Source organism: Mytilus californianus, unplaced genomic scaffold (genome assembly GCF_021869535.1).
Source record: "Mytilus californianus isolate M0D057914Y unplaced genomic scaffold, xbMytCali1.0.p SCAF_4, whole genome shotgun sequence".
NCBI classification, from domain to species: domain Eukaryota; kingdom Metazoa; phylum Mollusca; class Bivalvia; order Mytilida; family Mytilidae; genus Mytilus; species Mytilus californianus.
Window position 1 is genome coordinate 108,779,068 of NW_026262690.1, and position 22,335 is coordinate 108,801,402.

At 31.3% G+C, this 22,335-nt stretch overlaps 1 protein-coding gene across 1 annotated transcript; it reads left to right on the forward strand.

Annotated features, from left to right (window-relative positions):
- Positions 1-106: 106 nt before the first annotated feature.
- LOC127739079 (ankyrin-3-like) lies at positions 107-14,941 on the forward strand. The gene is made up of 5 exons (XM_052250648.1): positions 107-204; positions 3,345-3,384; positions 8,597-8,713; positions 10,944-11,651; positions 12,521-14,941. Exons 2-5 carry the CDS (start codon positions 3,354-3,356, stop codon positions 13,435-13,437), a joined length of 1,773 nt encoding a protein of 590 aa, XP_052106608.1. The 5' UTR covers positions 107-204; positions 3,345-3,353; the 3' UTR covers positions 13,438-14,941.
- Positions 14,942-22,335: the final 7,394 nt, after the last annotated feature.

The following is a 22,335-nucleotide window of genomic DNA, read 5'->3' on the forward strand; positions in this document are numbered from 1 at the left end:
ATTAATATGTCAACCAGTCGACATAAACACAAAGTGCATAAAAATCATAAAGTTTTTTTTTATCACAATTGTTTCCCCTTAGAGAGCTCTTTTTTATTTACTGAGTCCCTGTTCTAATCTCCTAATTTGAAAACCAGATAAACTTCATACAAGGAATTGATTTTCTCTTTCGTCATCATATAACTTTGTTATTAACAAATAGTGGTAATTGTTTTCAGATATAAAAGGAATGTGAACTGCTATTTCTCATAATTTTCAGAATTGGAAGTTTTGTAATACGAAAAAGATAAACAAATTACATTATAAATCTCATATTCATTCCTGTTTTGTTCTGTCACGACAGACGTTCTGACCAAAAATACTGCATAATTTTATATTGTATAGGACACAAGTGATGATAAAATGATATTAATTTAGACTCCCATTATACATCAAGAGACATAATATGTGACAGTGGTCTCTTTGTTTACTTGTTTAGGTTATCTATTTTGGGGTAATTGGTTAAAGCTAGATTTATTTATAGTTCTGAAGTATTTCTCCCGAGGCTGGCCATGTTGGTTAAAGTTTGAATTATTTATAGTTCAGTAAGTATTTCTTTCGAGACTGGCCAAGCAAATATTGTTGTTGGGTTACTTCCTGTTTTTTGCACATGCTAAACATCTCTGCCTGGCTCATTGATCCTATGAACCTTTAATATAATAAATATGACGTCTGACTAACCAGGTCATTGGGTAGTTTACCGATCATGCCTATTAGGATTTATATTATGTAAAAAGGTCTTATTTTCTTCTTTTTTGGAATTTCTCTTGACTACATTGCTCTTTATCATGCTTATAGAGAGTTTTATTGTCTGTCGTAAATAGTTGTCTTTACTACATGTATTCATTTAAGTATAATTTTATGGACAATGAAAATCTCCTTTGTCTGTTATCTTCAAAATACTGCTCATTTACAAGCCTCAAGGAAGCACTTTTGAGCAGTTACTTAACACCTGTGTGCAAAAGATTTATTTGTTTAGTTTTTGAGGAAAAAAGGTTAAAATCTAATGAAAAAATTTTGTTTAGGCATGTTTTGACCTTTAAATTGAGAATTTAACATGTGTTTAAGGTGTTGTAAAAAAAAATTACTTGTACATGTAAATGATGTATATAAGTAAACTTTGGGAGAAGATTAAAGGGAGATTATTCAAACCTTGAAAATAAATTAAAATCTTACAAATTTACTTATACATGTACAAGTAAATATTACTTACATCTTTAAGTAGATAAACATGACTTTTATAAGTATTACCCTAACTGACCATACTTGTATATTTTTTGTAGATAAAATTATATTCAACCATTATAATGTCTGCTAAATAAACTGTTTGTTTAAATTTATGTAGTTTTAGAATATCCCAGAACTTGGGTAAACAAGGAAAAGATAACTAAGCCAGTGAAAACCAACTCCCCTTCAAATATACTGCCTTCTCCTCTTTCTGGTGTATACATGTACCTGATTCTGGTTAAAAGTTAAAATCTGCTATTTTGTTGAACTTTAAGCACATGTTGGGGTCTGAGCTAAAGTAAAGGAACACCAATTAAACCCATTGGTGATTCTAAGTCTAAATAATATATAGATAAGAAGATGTGGTATGATTGCCACTGAGAAAACTTTCAACCAGAGACGAAATGATGTAAAAGTTAGCAATTATAGGTGACTGTATGCCTTTAAACAATCAGCAAAAACCATACTGCATAGCAAGCTATTAAAGACCATACATGACAAATGTAAAATTAACGGCCTGATTTATATACAAAACAATGAACCAAAAACAAATATGATATACATCAACAAAAGACAACCACTTAATTACAGACTCCTGTATTGTGACAGGTAAATTCAGAATGTGGTCGGGTTAAACATGTTTCGGTGGCGATCAGGCCTTCCATTGAACTTGGATAGTGGTGTAACAGCACAACATAAGAACAAACTATAAAATTCTGTTGAAAAAGGCTTCAATCATCAGTCAGGGGACTTATTGAACTAAGTGATTTTTAAATCACTTATTTCAGTAGCAAATTCGAAGTTTTGTGACAAATTGTGATTTTGTAGTTTTACCAAAATTTTAAACACATAGGTTTAGATAATATCTTTTCATTAGTAAAATTAAAAAAAATAAACTTTTTGCTTCTTTTAAGCAGCAAGGTTTATGCCTTTGATGCAATCATTTAGCTGAAAATTCTATTTTAGTTGAAAAAATGCTATAAAAATGGCTTTACATAATGAACTGATACTTTCTTAACAGATTTTTCCCAGCAGTAGGAGTATTTTTCCTGTAAAATTCAAGGTTTCATCTTATAGATTATGTAATAAAATTCTACTGTTCGCCATCAAAATTTCACTGTTCGGGGGTGTTGAAATTAGTGGGGGTTATTAAAATAATGATACTTAAAGAAGTGATTTTTTGGAAGGAAATTGAGGTATGATACTTAAACAAGTGATTTTTATGTCATTATCCTAGATTTAGTAGAAGGTCATCACCTGACATGACCCGGTCATTCTATCAACACAGATGTTGGTTCTGATAATTTTAGCAATATAATTAGTCCCTGGATCATTAGTATTCTATATTTAAAGCTACAATAAAATTAAATTACTTAGTCTAGTGATTAATTTGTACTACTTAAATAGGTGATTATTAAAGAAAGACAACTCTTACTTCCAACCTTTATGGACATAATGTTACTTGAATCAGTGATTTAGAAAAATCACTCGTTTAAGTAAGTCCCCTGACTGATCATATGATAGACAAATCTATAGTAGTTTGTTTTGTACATATGTTTTGCCTTTAGTTTAATCATTTGAATTGTTTTACATTTTTTATGTTTGGACCTTTTGCAGCTTACTATATAAGTATGGGTAAAGGTGTTTTTGTAATTGTTGAAGTCTGTACGGCGACCTATAGCTGCTTACATATACATCATTTGGTCTCTAGTGGATATTTGTCTCATTGGCAATCATACTACATTCTCTTATTTAAAGAGAGAAACTGTAAACAGAAAAAATTATCAGTAATACATTACAAGGTCAACTAAAAGAGATTTTGCTCAAGACATTCTAGTCTTAAATATTGGAGCACAGATCTGGTGAGCAACACAGGTTCTTTACTCTTTCGAGTTCCTCTAGTTTTATCAGTATGTTGATCAATGAACATTAATTGAGATGTCCAGAAGCTTAAGAAAATGAGAGTTCTGTGTACACAGCTGTGTACATTTTGGGAAGAAAGTGAATGAAAAATTATATAAGGCATTAATGAATTTTAAGAAATGTAATTAACTGATGATCATATCAATCTTTTTCAGAAAGAAGAGATGGACGAAGAATCAAAAAGATCTGATACAGGTGAACAATATATCTCTCGTACATTTGTACCTTAGTGTCATGATTGATCAATCTTTGAAGCATGAAACGTATAATATTTATACCATGTTGTCAATTTAAAGAAAAAAGCTTTCTCTAAATCCTTAATGTCATGATTGATCAATCTTTGAAGCATGAAACGTATAATATTTATACCATGTTGTCAATTTAAAGAAAAAAGCTTTCTCTAAATCCTTAATGTCATGATTGATCAATCTTTGAAGCATGAAACGTGGTAATATTTATACCATGTTGTCAATTTAAAGAAAAAAGCTTTCTCTAAATCCTTAATGTCAAGATTGATCAATCTTTGAAGCATGAAACGTGGTAATATTTATACCATGTTGTCAATTTAAAGAAAAAAGCTTTCTCTAAATCCTTAATGTCATGATTGATCAATCTTTGAAGCATGAAACGTGGTAATATTTATACCATGTTGTCAATTTAAAGAAAAAAGCTTTCTCTAAATCCTTAATGTCATGATTGATCAATCTTTGAAGCATGAAACGTGGTAATATTTATACCATGTTGCAGTGTTCTCCCCAGGATTTTTGGATAGCACCAGGGTAAAACGTGTGAACAGCTTGGTGAAATGATTCATACAATCAGTTGTGTCGCGTGGCGTCGCTATATTTCTAGTTACTGCAGTTTTTATGTCTCTTGTTTTGTTTTAATACTGTGGTACTGTGTTATGTCAGAATATTATTGGTTAAAAAGATCAATAAAACAGTTTGTATTCTTTTTAATATTTTTTGAAAATAAATAAAACATGATTCATTACATAATATTCATCTAAATTTAAAGTAATTAAATCTTTTATCCATGATCAATAAAAATAAAATATCATTCAAACAGGAACATATATATTGTTAGATATACTGTTCCCAGATTCAAAAGAGAACAAAAATGTTCAATTTAAAAATACTTTCTAGTTTCTAGAAAGAAAGTTGTTGTATGTGAAAGGATTCCTGTCATAAGGAGATATAAAATTAACAAGAACAAAATTGTGTTATAATTTGAACCAGTTTCTATCTTAAATTTTAATAAAAAGAAATTTTTCACAAATTTTAAAACATTTTGCCATAGATTTCATGTACATGTAAATATTAACCTTTCTTGTCTTTGGTGATGATCAAACATAGATACAGACTTAATACTGCACTGAAATCTAAATCTTTATTTGTCATGATCCATTTAAAAAGAATTCCTAAATCTATAAATTTATCTTAGGTCTATAGATCTATAAGTAACATATTCAATGTCAACAACAAAGTCTCCCTATTTTCCCGCCTAAATGACAGGAAGTAGATATAAATAGATTTAACATGTGCTTATGGATTAAAATTGCAAGATCACTTCTGTTATTCATTAATGATCATATGGATATAGATATCCAGTTTGAAGGTACAGTCATGCATTTTATTTATAAAATAGAATAGATTGCAGTTAATTGTAAATAATTTTGAATATTATACATGAACTAACTGGGTCATGGGATCCTTCCACTTTGAATTACTTGTTGACAGTTTGAAACCGGAATATCATGCAATAACTATGTCATAATTAAAGATAATTTTGGCCATGGTTTAATCAGAGACATATAAAACTATAATATAAGTATTGAGCTAACTTTATAATGTACAAAATATGTACCGTCGTGCAACTATCGGGTCAACACGGTTTGTGTACAAAGTATTTGCCGACTTGTCAGGTGGTGAGTGAAGCCTTAAAATAGTTATCTATGATCATTAAGTTATGATTTCTAAATTAAAACACAAAAGAATCATGTAAAAAGTGTTAATTACATCGATTAAATCCAATCAACAAAGGTTAACCTCATAAAGGTAAATCGATCACGTGGTGTAAACAATCCGTGTTGAACTGGTTTGAACTGGTCAAATTTCACCTGGAATTTTATACCGCACGGAAAAGATTAAACAAGTCGTTTAACACTTTACCGATTTACGATTTTTTAACTGAAAATTTTAGCACCACGGAGAAAAATTATACATCGCGGTAAGAACGATACCACCGCGGTAAAAAATTATACATCGCGGGCCCGTGGTCCTTTAATGGTCTGGGGAGAACACTGATGTTGTCAATTTAAAGAAAAAAGCTTTCTCTAAATCCTTAATGTCATGATTGATCAATCTTTGAAGCATGAAACGTATAATATTTATACCATGTTGTCAATTTAAAGAAAAAAGCTTTCTCTAAATCCTTAATGTCATGATTGATCAATCTTTGAAGCATGAAACGTGGTAATATTTATACCATGTTGTCAATTTAAAGAAAAAAGCTTTCTCTAAATCCTTAATGTCAAGATTGATCAATCTTTGAAGCATGAAACGTATAATATTTATACCATGTTGTCAATTTAAAGAAAAAAGCTTTCTCTAAATCCTTAATGTCATGATTGATCAATCTTTGAAGCATGAAACGTATAATATTTATACCATGTTGTCAATTTAAAGAAAAAAGCTTTCTCTAAATCCTTAATGTCATGATTGATCAATCTTTGAAGCATGAAACGTGGTAATATTTATACCATGTTGTCAATTTAAAGAAAAAAGCTTTCTCTAAATCCTTAATGTCATGATTGATCAATCTTTGAAGCATGAAACGTGGTAATATTTATACCATGTTGTCAATTTAAAGAAAAAAGCTTTCTCTAAATCCTTAATGTCATGATTGATCAATCTTTGAAGCATGAAACGTGGTAATATTTATACCATGTTGTCAATTTAAAGAAAAAAGCTTTCTCTAAATCCTTAATGTCATGATTGATCAATCTTTGAAGCATGAAACGTGGTAATATTTATACCATGTTGTCAATTTAAAGAAAAAAGCTTTCTCTAAATCCTTAATGTCATGATTGATCAATCTTTGAAGCATGAAACGTGGTAATATTTATACCATGTTGTCAATTTAAAGAAAAAAGCTTTCTCTAAATCCTTAATGTCATGATTGATCAATCTTTGAAGCATGAAACGTGGTAATATTTATACCATGTTGTCAATTTAAAGAAAAAAGCTTTCTCTAAATCCTTAATGTCATGAATGATCAATCTTTGAAGCATGAAACGTGGTAATATTTATACCATGTTGTCAATTTAAAGAAAAAAGCTTTCTCTAAATCCTTAATGTCATGATTGATCAATCTTTGAAGCATGAAACGTGGTAATATTTATACCATGTTGTCAATTTGAAGAAAAAAGCTTTCTCTAAATCCTTAATGTCATGAATGATCAATCTTTGAAGCATGAAACGTGGTAATATTTATACCATGTTGTCAATTTAAAGAAAAAAGCTTTCTCTAAATCCTTAATGTCATGAATGATCAATCTTTGAAGCATGAAACGTGGTAATATTTATACCATGTTGTCAATTTAAAGAAATAAGCTTTCTCTAAATCCTTAATGTCATGAATGATCAATCTTTGAAGCATGAAACGTGGTAATATTTATACCATGTTGTCAATTTAAAGAAAAAAGCTTTCTCTAAATCCTTAATGTCATGATTGATCAATCTTTGAAGCATGAAACGTATAATATTTATACCATGTTGTCAATTTAAAGAAAAAAGCTTTCTCTAAATCCTTAATGTCATGATTGATCAATCTTTGAAGCATGAAACGTGGTAATATTTATACCATGTTGTCAATTTAAAGAAAAAAGCTTTCTCTAAATCCTTAATGTCATGATTGATCAATCTTTGAAGCATGAAACGTATAATATTTATACCATGTTGTCAATTTAAAGAAAAAAGCTTTCTCTAAATAATTCATGTTTTACAATGATAATATGAAAAGCCTTAATTCTTATTTAATAAAGAAGCAGCTTTTTTTATCACTGATTATGTACATGTATCATACTGATCTGTATGTTACTTGCACTTTATGGTCATTTAGACCTGTATAGTTTCAGCTGATAACCAAACCAAACTGAACAGTACACTCAAGGTAATTTAGAGAAAAAATACTCAGGGGTTTGAGTGATTTCTGGTGATTGGGGGGGATCTTCTGTCTGAAATATTTTCTGTCTATATATTTCACATTGAAAATATATACAGTCATGACACTACACACTGATTGTCATACTCTAAAAACTGTGTCAAATCTTGGTGTCACACAATAAAACTCCAGCAACTCTCCCAACTGGGATAAACATGGAGTAATTTCTCAATTCAATCCCTCAGATGTTTATTTCCATGGTATTTTTTCTCTAGACTATTATTTTAATTGCCATACTTATCTTTGAAGTATGCCAGTAGTTGTTGACTATGAAATAAACCTTTTATGGTGTTTCCTGTGATTAATTATAGAAATATCAATCACATGTGATATGTTCATGATATAACAGTGTGATACTGAGAAAAAGTTGAAATTGGCGAAATTTCACTGTAGAAGGCATGTTATCACTGATTATGTAGCGGTATACATTGTATAGGGGAGGGTTGAGATCTCACAAAACATTTTTAACCCAACCTCATTTTTGCGCCTGTCCCAACCTTTGTTAGTCTTGTATGTTTTTTAATTTTAGTTCATTTATATGTTTTGGAGTTTAGTGTGATGTCCATTTTCACTGAACTAGTACACATTTTTGTTTAGGGGCCAGCTGAAGCCCACCTCCAGGTGCGGGATTTTCTCCCTGTGTTGAAGACCCATTGGTGGCCTTCAGCTGTTTTCTGCTCTTTGGTCGGGTTGTTGTCTCTTTGACACATTCCCCATTTCCATTCTCGATTTTATGTAACATTTGTGCGAAAAAAATTCACATTTGTGCGACAATTAGTTCTTAAGATTTGCTGCATCATTTTTTTTTTTCTATAAAAGTATTGCTATAACATCCTACAAATAAATGAGAGTGACTCATTTGCCTGTTTTTTTGACAATTGAAAAGAAATAGAATTCAAAAGACTCATCAGATTGGCATGAATTTGAAGCACAAAAAACAACTAACATCATGAACATACAGATGAAAGACCAAAAGTACCAATCTAAGAGAACTCACAGTAACAGAAAAAAAGTTCAAAGCCAATATCAAATAATAAATAAATCATGTTCTCTAAGACTTAAACTGTTACATGTAGCAAAGTCACTGAAAGTAACTTACTTTAATATCAGCAGTACTTACATTCAATTATTAGAAAAGAGTAGTATACTGAAATTAACTAAGTATATCTGAATTTATTTATAGATATCAGACATATACAGGCTCTGCTGTTTGAACAAATTGTTATGTATGGAGAAAATGAAGACACAGTGAAGTTATTCGACAAACACAAAGATATCTTAGACTTGGAAATATTTATTGGTAGGTATTGTGCTACCATCTCATTTGGAGAAAGGCATAGATTTTATTATCCCTGCTTTGTGAAGCGAGCAGTACTATATAGTTAAAAGGATGATCTGTTAGTTAGGTCTGCTGTTCACCTTTTTGTATATCTGCTAGTGCTCCTGAACCACTTCCCAATATTTTGGGAAACATTAACATAGAATTTTACTCAACCAACATACTTTTGCACTTCCTGGTTCATTTCTTCATCTGGATGACTTTGGGCGGGTTGGACCAAGTCCAAAACCAACTTATAGTATGATGATGTCAGGAAGAAGGGCTTTCAGATTGGCAGACAGGCGGGTGGGAAAAGTGGGTTCCTAATTTGTGTAATCAACTAAGTATTTTTAAAGATTTTTTTTCATTTTTCCAGACTTGGTTAACCGTGGCGGAGGCGGCATTAAGTGTTACCATTGTCTGTACGTCTGTTAGTTCATTAGTCCCATGGACACATTGTTCATTTATTTAGGTTTACTTTACATCAAATTAGAACTTAAGCAAGTTCGCTTATCTTGTTTTTGACTTTTTGCCAGATACATGTATTAGGAATCCTCTGGTTTTTATCCATATGGTACCATTTACAAATTATTCCTGCTAACCCTACTTTTCTTTTCATAATTTTTATTACATATATTTCATAAAACCATTTTTTGAAAATCTTATAAAATCCTTGTTATTTTTTCATAGTTTTTGAAAGAAAAAAGATACCAACGTTAAATGTATGATAAATCCAGAGAGAATCATTTCCTGTCAAATTTTCAATGGCATATATCTCAAAACAAAGGACATGGACCTTGCATTTTTTCTGCTTTTTTAGTTTTGTTATATGTATACTTTCAATTTATTACAGCCTTTTAAAAAGCTTGAGAATATATATCAGACAGATGGTATTGTTTTGACCCTGATAGAATAGAGGCCAACTTTACAAATTATACTATGTACTTATATTTTGGCATTGCACAAGATCATGCATTTCTCAGTCTGTTTATGATGTCTTTATGCTAAATCTGTTGGATGTGTACTGATTGATACTTTAGTTCGAGAGAACAAGAATGATTAAATAGTTGTAATGGTCTTTGAACTAGCTTCAGCTGTTTTCTGCTCTTTGGTCGAGTTGTTGTCTCTTTGACACATCCCCCATTTCCATTCTCAACTTTATTCAGTGACTGTGATTACTCTTAGATTTGAACTTTGTGTCTTTGTCATTATGTTAGTTGTCTGTCCATTAGTCCATCCTGTATCAGATTAAAGTTTTTGTTTTATGGTATGTTGTAGTTTTTGTTTAGGATAGTTTGTGGTCACTTCAACTTGCAACTTAGTACACATTTTCATTATTAAGTGGTTTGTCAAATATATCTGCCAAATTAGGGTTTTGACCTAGATTTAATGGTTCAATGAACACAGAAATGTAGAAGTGCTAGTACGGCATGATGTTTCTACAGACACATATTCTTGTTTTATAAGAATAATTTTTGGAATTTCATTAGTAAATCATGGACTTTGCTATATATATATTGCTTATCTGAGGGTACCAATTTTGTATCTGCAACTCCTCCTGAAACCCTGATTAGAATTTATTGAAACTTTCTCTGATTCATCGCCATATTATACCATTACTAATATTTTGTTTTTTTATCAAATTTATTTTTAGGGTTCCCCTTATCAAATTATAAACCTTGCAAGGGACAGGAGTATAATTTTTTTGAGCTTTGCACAGTACTCGTAGTTTAAATTTCAAAAACTTTCAAAATACACATAGCAAATGTTTCAAATTTAGATTTAAAAAAAAAACTTTCTTTCATTTATACTTTCAACATAAGCCTTAAATTTCTTATCATATGCTCCTGTAAAAGTTTGGAGAATTTGAATTTAGAAAATAAGGACACTTACCAATTTTTATTTTGCATAAAATTGATGAAATATGTTATATTAAAATGTGAAAAAAGGAGATGTGATATGATTTCCAAAGAGACATCAATTCGTGAAGACCAAAAGGATAAATTTAAGATGTTAAATATAACCTACAATAATGAATTCACAAAAAACCTTACCTAAAAGGGAAAAAATATCAGATTGACAAACAAAAACATTTGAATTTCATGCAATAGTGTTTTTATAAATGTATCTGTATATGTCTGATGCAACAATTGATATGAACTTTGTTTATCAATTCTGGGTATTTACATGTAACTGTTTTCATTTTTTATAGAAACTGATCAGACATGTACCTGTGCCAAAATATATGAATCTTTCCCTTACGCTTCACTTCCTGACAGCACAAGTCAAGTGGAAGGTTTGTTAGATGTTTTATTGGACGATATTCGTAGCGGAATTTGCCATTGTTATTCCAGTGATGAAAATAGACTCAGGGATTGCAAACCATCACTAAGTTTGATACACATAGCCTCTGGGCTGGGATTTCAAAACCTAGTCAGATTGTTGAAACAGTATGGTTGTAATTTAAATGTGAGAACAAATATATATGAAAGGACAGCGCTTCATTTTGCAGTGAAGAAACATCAAGTCGATGTTGTGGACTTTTTATTATCACAAAATGTTGATGTGAATGTCCAGAGTAATCCAGATAAAATATCCCCTCTGGCCTTAGCAATGGTCAGTCGTTATAAGGACATTGTAGAAAAGTTGCTGAAAGTGAAGAATATTGATTTAGATATTCGGAACAGTAGTAATGAAGGTCCAGTTATCTTGGCAATGCATCTGGTTGATGAAGAGATGTTTGGGATGTTACTGGATGCTGGGGCCAGTCCTAATGTGACAGATGATCGGGGGAATTCAGCATTGATGTTAGGTACTGTGAGGGGAGCTTATTATGTTAGGAGGTTAATATCCAGAGGAGTCAATCTAAATGCCAGGAACAGGAGACAGGAATCAGCATTGTTCTTTGCTACATATGTTGGTATGTATGAACATGTGGTAGAGTTGTTCCAAACTTGTTCGAATGTTATCTGTGTATGCACTGTAAGATTCTATTAATAAAGTGCTAAATTTTTGAAAAATTATCATCACCATATAGAATATTTTTGAATAACAGACCACAAAGACAGGTAACAATTTTGATTTAAAAGTAGGAATAAGAAATCTTAATCAGTGATGCTTCTGAAAAAAAAAAGAATTTACTGATAAAGCTATGAACATGGTTATGGTAGATTTACACCATCATGACCATTAAACTTGGGATTTGCTTGAACATTTTTGTCGCTTTGTGACATCATTCTTACATGTCTTAGATTCTTGCATGTTTTATAAGTAGATAACTTGTTTTTGAAGGTTTTTTAAGGCATTAAGGTTTACCCTTGTCCAACTTTTCTTGCATCAATATGTTCTACAGTTGGTTTTCTAACTCTGGCTTGCCTCAACCAAATGTTATGAAACTTATACACAATGCTTATTAACACCAAACACTGAACAAGTTTTAATTTGGATAGTGTCACTTTCACCGTTCTCATTTTATGTCCCTTTTTAAATAGAAAAATTGCTGAAATTGCCGTTTCTTATCTCTTACTTTAGCTAGCATCAATCAAATGTTATGAAACTTTTACATAATGCTAATTGCCACCAAACACAGATCAAGTTCGATTTGGGTGGCATCACTTTCATCGTTCTAGAGTTATATCCCTTTATAAATGAAAAAGTTGCTGAATCAAATGTCAATGGTTTGAATTAATAAATAGCATATTTACATACATATGGACACATTCTTCTTTTATTATTTGCAATCATGAAAACAAATTTGAGAATTTGTATTCAATAAATTACATTTTACAGAAAATGAAGAAATTGTAGAGATGTTACTTCAGGCTGGTGCCGACCCTAACCTGACCTCAAGTGATGGAACAACTGCTCTTCTGACAGCCTGTTATCAAGGATCAACGAAAATTGTTCAGATTCTGGTCAACCATCAATCAGACATTAATGTCTGTAATCCACAGAGGTATTCGTCTATCCACATTGCTGCATGGAATGGATACTATCAGATAGTCAACATTCTGCTGAAGGCAGGAATGCATCATGACACAGCCACGCGAGACGGTAACACACCCATTGCCTTGGCAGCACATGGTGGCCATCAGAGTGTCATTGATATTTTATTGCCGTTAGGTTGTAAGGTAAACAATGCTGATAAGGACAAGGACACTGCGTTACATTATGCAGCATACAACAATATGGTCGAGGGAGTCAGAAAACTTCTGGAATGTGGAGCCGACCCAAATTGCCAAAACAGCTACAAAGCCACGCCTCTTTGGAATGCAGTGTACATGAAACATAAGGATATTGTAAAACTACTTCTAACAGCTAATGTAGAAATGGAAGTAGCAAGCGTAGGTATTAATCAACATTCCCAAAGTGACACAGCAGTACAGATTTATCCCAAGCCTCGCTCACCTCTGTATGTTGCGGTTGACAGAGGGTGTTTTGAAATTATGTTGTTACTGATAGCAGCTGGTTACAATCTTCACAGTGAGGCTTGGGTATTTAGTGACGATATGTATCCGAAGGAAAATCGTGATTTAAACATGCAAGCCTTATTGAAAAAGTTTGCCTCAGAACCTCCACGTCTGATAGCAGTGTGTAGGAATTTTTTTAGACGGTCGTTAGGTCAGCAGATACACAATAAAGTTCAACATTTAGAACTTCCAGTGACTTTAAAGAATTATTTGATATTAGGAGATGTACTCAGTTGATTTCTCTGGACATGTGTTCCCTACTTTATTGTAGTTCTGTGATTAAATGTTGCTGTGATACAAGGGCTCATGTCTAAGGGATTTTTGTTTATGCCCAGCCTACTATAGTATAGGGGTATTATGTTTAAAGGTCTATGTGTGCTTTCATTTTTTCGTCCTGTACGTACCATGTTAAAATTTTTGTGTATGTAATTAATCATGCAATAATTTAATGCTAATGGTCAAAACAATTTTTATGCCCCCACCGTAGTGGAGAGGGCATTAAGTTTTACCCTTGTCCGCCTGTACGTCCTTACATACATCTGTCCGTCTGTCCGTACATCCCAAAATTGGTTTCCGTTCTCTAACTTTAGTTTGCCTCAACCAAATGTTATGAAACTTATCCACAATGCTTATTACCACAAAACACAGATTGAGTTTGAATTTTGGTGGCATCACTTTTACCGTTTGAGAGTTATGTCCCTTTACAAATTATTCGTTTCCATTCTCTAACTTGAGTTTGCCTTAACCAAATGATATGAAACTTATCCACAATGTTTATTACCACAAAACACAGATCAAGTTTGAATTTTGTTGGCATCACTTTTACCGTTCTAGAGTTATGCCCCTTTACAAATCTCAAAAATCTGAAATATTTTTTCTGTTCTCTAACTTTAGTTTGCCTCAACCAAACGTTACGAAACTTATGCACAATGCTAATTACCACAAAACAGAGATAAAGATTGAAATTTGGTGGCATCACTTCTACTGTTCTAGAGTTATGCCCCTTTAAAAATGAAAAAAATGCTGAATTTTTTGTTTCTGTTCTCTAATTTAATTTTACGTCAACTAAATGTTATGAAACTTATAAACAATGCTTATTACCACAAAACTCAGATCAAGTTCAAATTTGGGTAGTGTCACTTTTACAGTTCTTGAGTTATGGCCCTTTATAACGTTATATGCAAGCGGGGGCATTATCTGTGTCCCATGGACACATTCCCCATTTATTTATGCAACTCAATTTCATTAATCATGTTAATGAACTTTTAAAAATGTATGCAAAAGTAGATTTTAGACCAAGATTTTGTTGTTTACTGAACATTAAAATGGGATAGTATGAATGGGGCATGGTGTCCTTTGGAAAAGTATATTTGTTTGTTCTTAATACACATGATATAATAATTCCATCATTTAATTTAGCATAATAAGTGGAAAATGATTGATTTTACCCAGTTGTTCCCTGATGAAGGTTGTCCTTGAACCCTGTGTCATACACGTTTAGATTGGCATCATACATTTATATAAGGTGTTATTTTTTTAGCACTAATATTCAGGATGCAAATTAACAAATGACATTTGGGAATATTTGGTCATGTATTTAACTCAAAATTGATGTTTTCAGATATTTTTGTTTTGTTTTGTGTATAATCATGATAATTATTCTATATATTTCATTTCAAACACTGTACATCACCTAAAGTCCTGTGGTATTTTAAATAGATGCGTCAGTAAGCATTCCATTGGATTTTACAACAGCATGAACATGTGATAAATACATATTTCATCATTTTCAGTCATGAAAAGGTATTGATTTTGTATGTGGTTTCTGGCTGTCAAATTAATTGTTAAAATCAGATTAAATCAAAACAGTAATTAAAAGTCACTGGAAAACTTTTATTCATTTTACTTCAAGAATGTATTTTTTAAATATTTTCTATAAACATAATAATAGTCGGAATTGTCTGATTGAGGATGATATTATTAAGGCATTGTGTTTACATTTTCAGATGTATATTTCAAGTTTTTTTCAATGTTTCTAATTCCCCTTTCTATCTATTTCTGGATAATTCTTATATGACAAGTGAAAGCATCATAATTGCTACTACAGTTAGAGATAGGCAAAAGATACCAAAGGGACATTCAAACTCATAAATCGAAAACAAACTGACAACACCATAGCTAAAAAAGAAAAAGAGCAACAACCAAACAACAGTATACAAAACACAACATAGAAAACTAAATACTGACCAACACCAACCCCACCAAAAACTCCGGTGATCTTAGGTGCTCCGGAAGGGTAAGCAGATCCTTCTCCACTTTAGTTAATTTTAGGTTTTGTTTTTTTCCTCCATCTCTCGGCAGGGGGTGGGGATGGGCACTTCAATCATGTTGTTTGTTGTAGGGGTGAGCAGCTGAGACATCCACTGCCCTGCTTATTTCATGTATTTTGAATAACAAAAATATATACCCTATCATATTTTTTGACAAAAAATATGCTTATAGCTGACATAGTTATGCTATTTTATGGAAAGATAAATAGATTTGACAAATATTTGATGCATTTTAAGAATGAGGTTTTAATAGCATCTGTGAGAAAAATCATTATTGGATTAGCATGATTAGTTTCAGAATTCAATAAGCAACCTTGTCATATATTTAAAAATATTTATTTCTAAAGAAAAATGCGTTAAAAATTCAAAGAATACAAAAATTAAGGACCCCATCCATACCCTCATGTAATGGTTGAAAATATTTTAGGCTTTCAAATAGTGTAATATGCGATATATAGACTTATATATGTGTGTTAAAAACTTTTGTGTGGAAACTTTATGAATCAAAGTTTTAAGTTTTGTTGGAACTTCATCATTTATTCATTGGAGTACTTCTGGAATATTTCTTGCACAATTTACAAGGTACATGTTTATGAGTGATTTTTTTTTAAATGTGTGATTGACTTCATTTTAATGCATATATACATTGATAAGAGTGTCCTTTCCTTTTGTATGTGTCTAGAGATTCCAGATACATGTACATGTTTTATACACTTATTTTTTTCTTGGTCATGTTCAATACATTTACCTGTTTCTTTCATGAAATCTGCTAATACAAGGTACATCATCTAGTAATATGTGGAAGAAGTAATTTAGAAGAACTTTTTTCATGTAAAATTCTTGACCAATTAGTTCTCAAGTGCTTAGAAATGTCAAAGTTTCTATTTAAAGTTGATTTTATTAACTAAAAAAAACCCTCGACAATAAATTTTCTTGAATATTTTGCAGGTTGTTATTCTCGCGAATTAAATGCATGAACCTTTTGACAAGGGTAAGTTCATGCATCAGCGATTTTAAAAATGAATGGAAATTTCACAGTTGCCAAGTAGTTTCTTGCTAAATTTAATGAAGAAATTCACTACAAAAGTCAAAAAGTCTGAAAAGACCAGTTTTTGTCTGAATTTGCATGAATTTTTACTCGACATTCTTAATTTGTCTGAATAATTTTTAAAAATTCTTGACATAGTATGAATTTGTCTAATAAGGTTCTTGATTTTTCTTGACAAGTGTCTTGACAGTATGAACATTGTCTTAAAATTTCTCGACACTTCCTGTATCATCTGATAAGAGTCTGGATTAGTCTCGACCAATTCTTGACTGTCTTAAATTTGTCTCAATCTGTCTCGACATATTCTTGACATTCTTAATAATGTCTGAATATGTCTTGACATATTCTTGACATTCTAAATAATGTCTGAATATGTCTCGACACATTCTTGACAGTCTTAAATATGTCTTGACACTATCTCAACAGTATAAATTTCGCCTGAAATGTGAACAGACTTATTCTGCACTGTTTATGACATTCTATTGCTGTTATATACTCCTTTTTATTATGGCTAAACTAAACTTTGAAGAATCAAGGATTAATTTGGTATAGTAAGATACCCTTTTGATGCAACTAAGTTGGAATACCCTGAATAATCCCCCATGTAGTTTAATTTTGATTTATTTTTATTAAACATTTAAGTAATTGTTTTCACTTGGAATATAAGTCGAAGGTATTGACAAACAGCATTTAGATTTTTGCCATTCGCAAAACTGCCAGTCAAATTTGCTTTACTAAAATAGGTGTCTTGTATCTCTTTTGGACCCCACAATTCATCTTTTGGGTTTGTGTGGCTAAAAAAAGAGGGGGGGGGGGCTGACAACCCAAAAAACATTTTTTATTCAAATTTGAGTGTTGAATTTTATAATTTTTTATCAAAAATAAATATTTGTGATAACTCCTTCCTGAAAAGAAAAAAATGTTTAGATCTATATTATGCATGTCTGTTTGAGAACCATTTCATAAAACCGATGATTTCTATAGAAATCATTGATGGGACCCATTATAAATACATTTTTTTTATTATTCCTGGAGTAGATAATAATTTTCTTTTAATCTTTGGGAATTATTCAATTTGTTTTTATGTTAAAATAATTAACTTCATAATTTTGATGAAGAAAATCCATTTCAATTCAATTTTTTTTCATCAAAATGATGATTTTCATTTTCATCTAGCAACAAACTTTTTAAATTGTAGTGGCATGGTCGGTCAACTGATAAGTTGTATGGCTAATTACAGGTAAAGCAATAACTTAATTTTATGGGGAACATCCTGTCCATGTGTAATACTTAATATATTCCAACAGATGACATTACACAAATTTTTCTTCTGTTAAATGAATGATTTGTATATCATAATTTGCTATTTATATAAACCACATTTTGGTATAATAATTATTTACCATATCAACATTGAATATTATGAATGTAGAATGAAATATGTCTACAGTATGATTGGTTTGAATCATTTAATTTATAAGATTTAGGAATCAAAATTTGTAATTATTTAAAAACCCACATTGAAATTGTTTTATATCAACACACCCACATATGAATTATTTTATACTTTAGATTTCATAGCCATATTTGCATTTGTAAAAATATTTATATACCCAAATTTTCAATTATTTTACATGCCCAACTTTTATTTTTGTTGTAAAGAAGTGTAACTTGAAACAACAGTATATCATATAAAGAGAAATAAAGATTAAAGTTATATCATGAATATTGGTCAATTGATTTGTCAAACTCAGAACTGTCAAGTAAATTTAAGACACGATTCAAAATGTTCAGAATATGTCAAGCCATACTGAGAAAAAATAAGAATGTCGAGAATATGTCGAGAAATTTCAAGACAGTATTCAAATGTCAAGAATTTGTCAAGAAATTTTAAGACCATATTCAGAATGTCGAGAATATGTCGAGTAAATTTCATACAAATTTAATATAAATGAGAATTTGTCAAGAAAAATTAAGACACAAGTCATACTTTTGGAGAATGTCGAGTAAAAGTTCATGCAAATTAAGACAAAAACTGGTCTTTTCAGACTTTTAGACTTTTGTAGTGATTGTTACTTTGACTCCTAAATTTTTGTAAATGTGATAATGTCATCATAATTTGGTCCTGCCAGCAAACAATTGTCATCATTAATATTTGATATGAAGATTAATTGTAAGATAAGATCATGACCTTTGTTTCTTTACTGATTTACTGTACAGTTATAATTTTTTTAAAGAAATTTCATTAAGTGTATAAATCAGTAATTATACATGATAGGTGTAAGTGAATTTATTACTTGTACATGAACTTTTGAATTACAAGGGTTGACTGGGGTATTGAAATATGGTCTGCTGGACTACTATTCCGGCAGTAAAACCATTGCTAAAGTGGAGTATATTTTTAGGTGTGCAGGATGTATAAATTTGCAGCCACGTGCAGTCTGAATAGGGACATTACTTGTGTCGAGAGAATGCCATGCTAGTCCTCTTAAAGGAACCCTTTAACTTTAGTTGGACGCATAGGTTGCCTGTTCCAATGCAAATTTTCTGTTGCTATCCAACATACAGTCCAAAATTTTTAAGTGGCAGTCCAAAATTGTTTGCCCTTCATTTCTTCTCATCTGAATATGCATGAAATATTGGGACTAGATATTAAGTAATCAACAATAGATCAATCAATCTTGAACTTTTGCATATGACTTCAGTTTGTGAGTTTATTTGTCAAGATAAAATTGATATTGGAGGGACCATGTGCAAGAAAATTGGTTAAACACATGTAAAACAAGAATATTTTATATGGTAATTTGTTCAAAATGTGCACAATTTATAAATTGAGTATAGAATAGTAGTTATCAGATTGGAATGCTAAGCTTAAATATGATAATTAAAAGTTGATGAAGAGATGTAAACAAAAGGATTTGTAAAATGAACTTGCTTAAAGTGAAGGCATGCAGGAAATCATTATAGATGTAGTTGTTTTAAATTGCAAACTTGAATGGATATTTTTCCATTGTGACAGATAACATTTTGGATTGCTATTAATATGCATAGATATATACCATCGTTTATTGTTTTTATTTATTTCATTGTTGTGAAAATGTATATTGTTATGATTTGAATAATATTTTTTTTTCATGAATAAAACTCAGTTTATATTATTTGAAGTTCACTTTACTCCTGTGAAATCAATATCAATCTGTACACAAACATAAAGCAACGAATGCAATGAAGTGTAATACTCCCAAGCCACAAACGCTTTAAGGGTGAAATGGTAATAGTCTGTCTTTCTATATGTCCGTCTGTCTGAAACAATCCAATCGGCAGAGACGTTTGATTTGACAATTTTTACAGGAGTTGTTGGACTATAGCTATTGTTATCCCTTTTCATCTGTCTTCATTTGCCATATTCTCTAAAACCACTGTGCCTAATTGAAGCAAATTATGCAGGGAAAATGTTTTGGTTGGGTACTTAGGAATATTCTTGCTTCCTTCCAGCTGGTGAAAAACATGACCGACAGGCAGTTCTTGATTATGATTGTTCAAATATTTAAACTATTCTCATCTGAAGCTACAAGGTGAAATCTTTCATACTGTATAGAATTGATGATTGGGAGACCCTCTTCAAAACTCCTCATTTCGTTCTCATCAGTTGGCATACCTGGTGGCTACAGTGGCACATTGATTTTCCATTGTAGCCTATATGAAATCATGTTGCCATCATCTTCTCTAAAACAACTGGGAAAACTTGAACCAAATTTTGCAGGGACAAAGTTTTGAAGGGTTTCCGTAAAACTTCCTCATTTTATTCTGATCAAAGTAAAACGTGGCCGCCAGAGGCAATTCTCGATTCTGATTGGTCCAGTTTTCAAATTTCTTCTGTAAAACTACAATGCCAAATCTGATCAAACTTTATAGGAATGTTGATTGGAAGGTCCTCTTCAAAAAATTGTCATGTTGTGCTGATAAGATGGCATACTTGGGGGCTACTGTGGAAATTAAATTTTCGATACAATCAGCAGTGCTGAATCATGATTTTTAATCTGTGTAGTTTTGTAGTTTTTGTCGAGCCTGTGACTTCTGTCGCAGAAAGCGAGACACAGGCATAGTGATCCGGCGGCGACACTAATAAACTTCTTAAAAGCTTAATATTTCAAAAGGTAGAAGACCTGGATCCTTCATACTTTGTATATAGATGCCTTATGTTATGAAGTTTCCGTCTGTCATATGCCCATTGTCCTTGACCTCATTTTCACAGTTCAGTGACTACTTGAAAATTTTTTTTTTAGTATTCTTAATTTCTCTCTTATTATAAGTAATAGGATAACTATATTTGGTATGTGCGTACTTTGCAAGGTCCTCATGCCTGTCAGACAGTTAAAACTTGACCTCGACCTCTTTTCATGGATCAATGAACAAGGTTAAGTTTTCGTGGTCAAGTCCATATCTCAGATACTATAAGCAAAAGGTCTACTATATTCGGAGTATGGAATGAATGTAAGGTGTACATGTCCAACTGGCAGGTGTCATCTGATCTTACCTTATTTTCGTGGTTCAGTGGTTAAAGTTAAGTTTTTGTGTTTCTGTTTTTCTCAAACTATGAGCAATTGGTCTATAATATTTGGTGTATGGAATGATTGTAAGGTGTACATGTCTGTCTGGCAGGGTTTATCTGATATTGACCTCATTTTCATGGTTCATTGATCAATGTTAAGTTTTCCTGGTTAAGATTGTTTCTTAGATAATATGTGCAATAGGTCAACTATATTTAAAGCATATAATGTGCGTAAGGTGTACATGTCTGCCTGGCAGGGTCATCTGACCTTGACCTCATTTTCATGGTTCTTTGCTCAATATAAAGTTTTCATGGTATGGTATGTTTCTTGTAAACTAACCAATAGGTCAACTATATTTTGTGTATGGAATGATTTTAAGATGTACATGTATTTATGGCTTGGTTTATCTGACCTTGACCTCATTTTCTTTGATCATGTTAAGTTTATGTGATACTTTTAGTAAAACTTTATATTCAGGACTATCAAAATAGCATCAATGGTCAGTAAAACAGGCGAGACATTTCAGCTTGTGCCTTTGTTATACATCTTATTTGAATAACAAACACATTTAATTGGTTTTTACCCAGATAACTTTAATTGCTATATTTTTCCATGTACTAAAAAAAAAAAAAAACCCAAAACAATATAGCAAACATAAAAGTGTCGGAGATATGCTTAGTAGATCAAGGTTAAAGACTTTAACATAGAATTGACAGTTCGACCCCAGATGATGGCAGATCTGTCATAATAACTAGATCTATTGAAGAAGAATTAAAATATAAATATATCAATATATACATGAATAATTTTCATATTTGATTATATTAAAATAATGCATCTTAGAATGACCATCCCAAGCTTAACTGCCGAAACACTAAAATAGTGTCGGGTCCTATCATGCAATATGGGATGCGTGGTTGCATGGGTGTATTATGATAACAAAAATAATATTAAACGTTAATTAAATCACATCTATTATGATAATGAAAACCTCTTATAATGAAACATGTGATAAAAACAGACAGATTACAATCGTTGTTTTAAATATACCATCTATAACGATACTTCGTAATATTAACTAATTAAGTGGTTAGAGATGTTAAGACTAAAACATCATACTTCTCGAACCAAGACATCTCATGATATAACATTGTTTGTAAGTACCTCTCAAATGAAATATTAAGCCAGTCATATAATTGATTTT

Excerpts from the sequence above, each read along its gene's own strand:
- LOC127739079 (XM_052250648.1), top strand. The coding sequence starts at position 3,354 with ATGGACGAAGAATCAAAAAGATCTGATACAG. Across the intron at positions 3,385-8,596 it reads ATCAAAAAGATCTGATACAG|ATATCAGACATATACAGGCT; the intron begins GTGAACAATATA and ends ATTTATTTATAG. Across the intron at positions 8,714-10,943 it reads AGACTTGGAAATATTTATTG|AAACTGATCAGACATGTACC; the intron begins GTAGGTATTGTG and ends CATTTTTTATAG.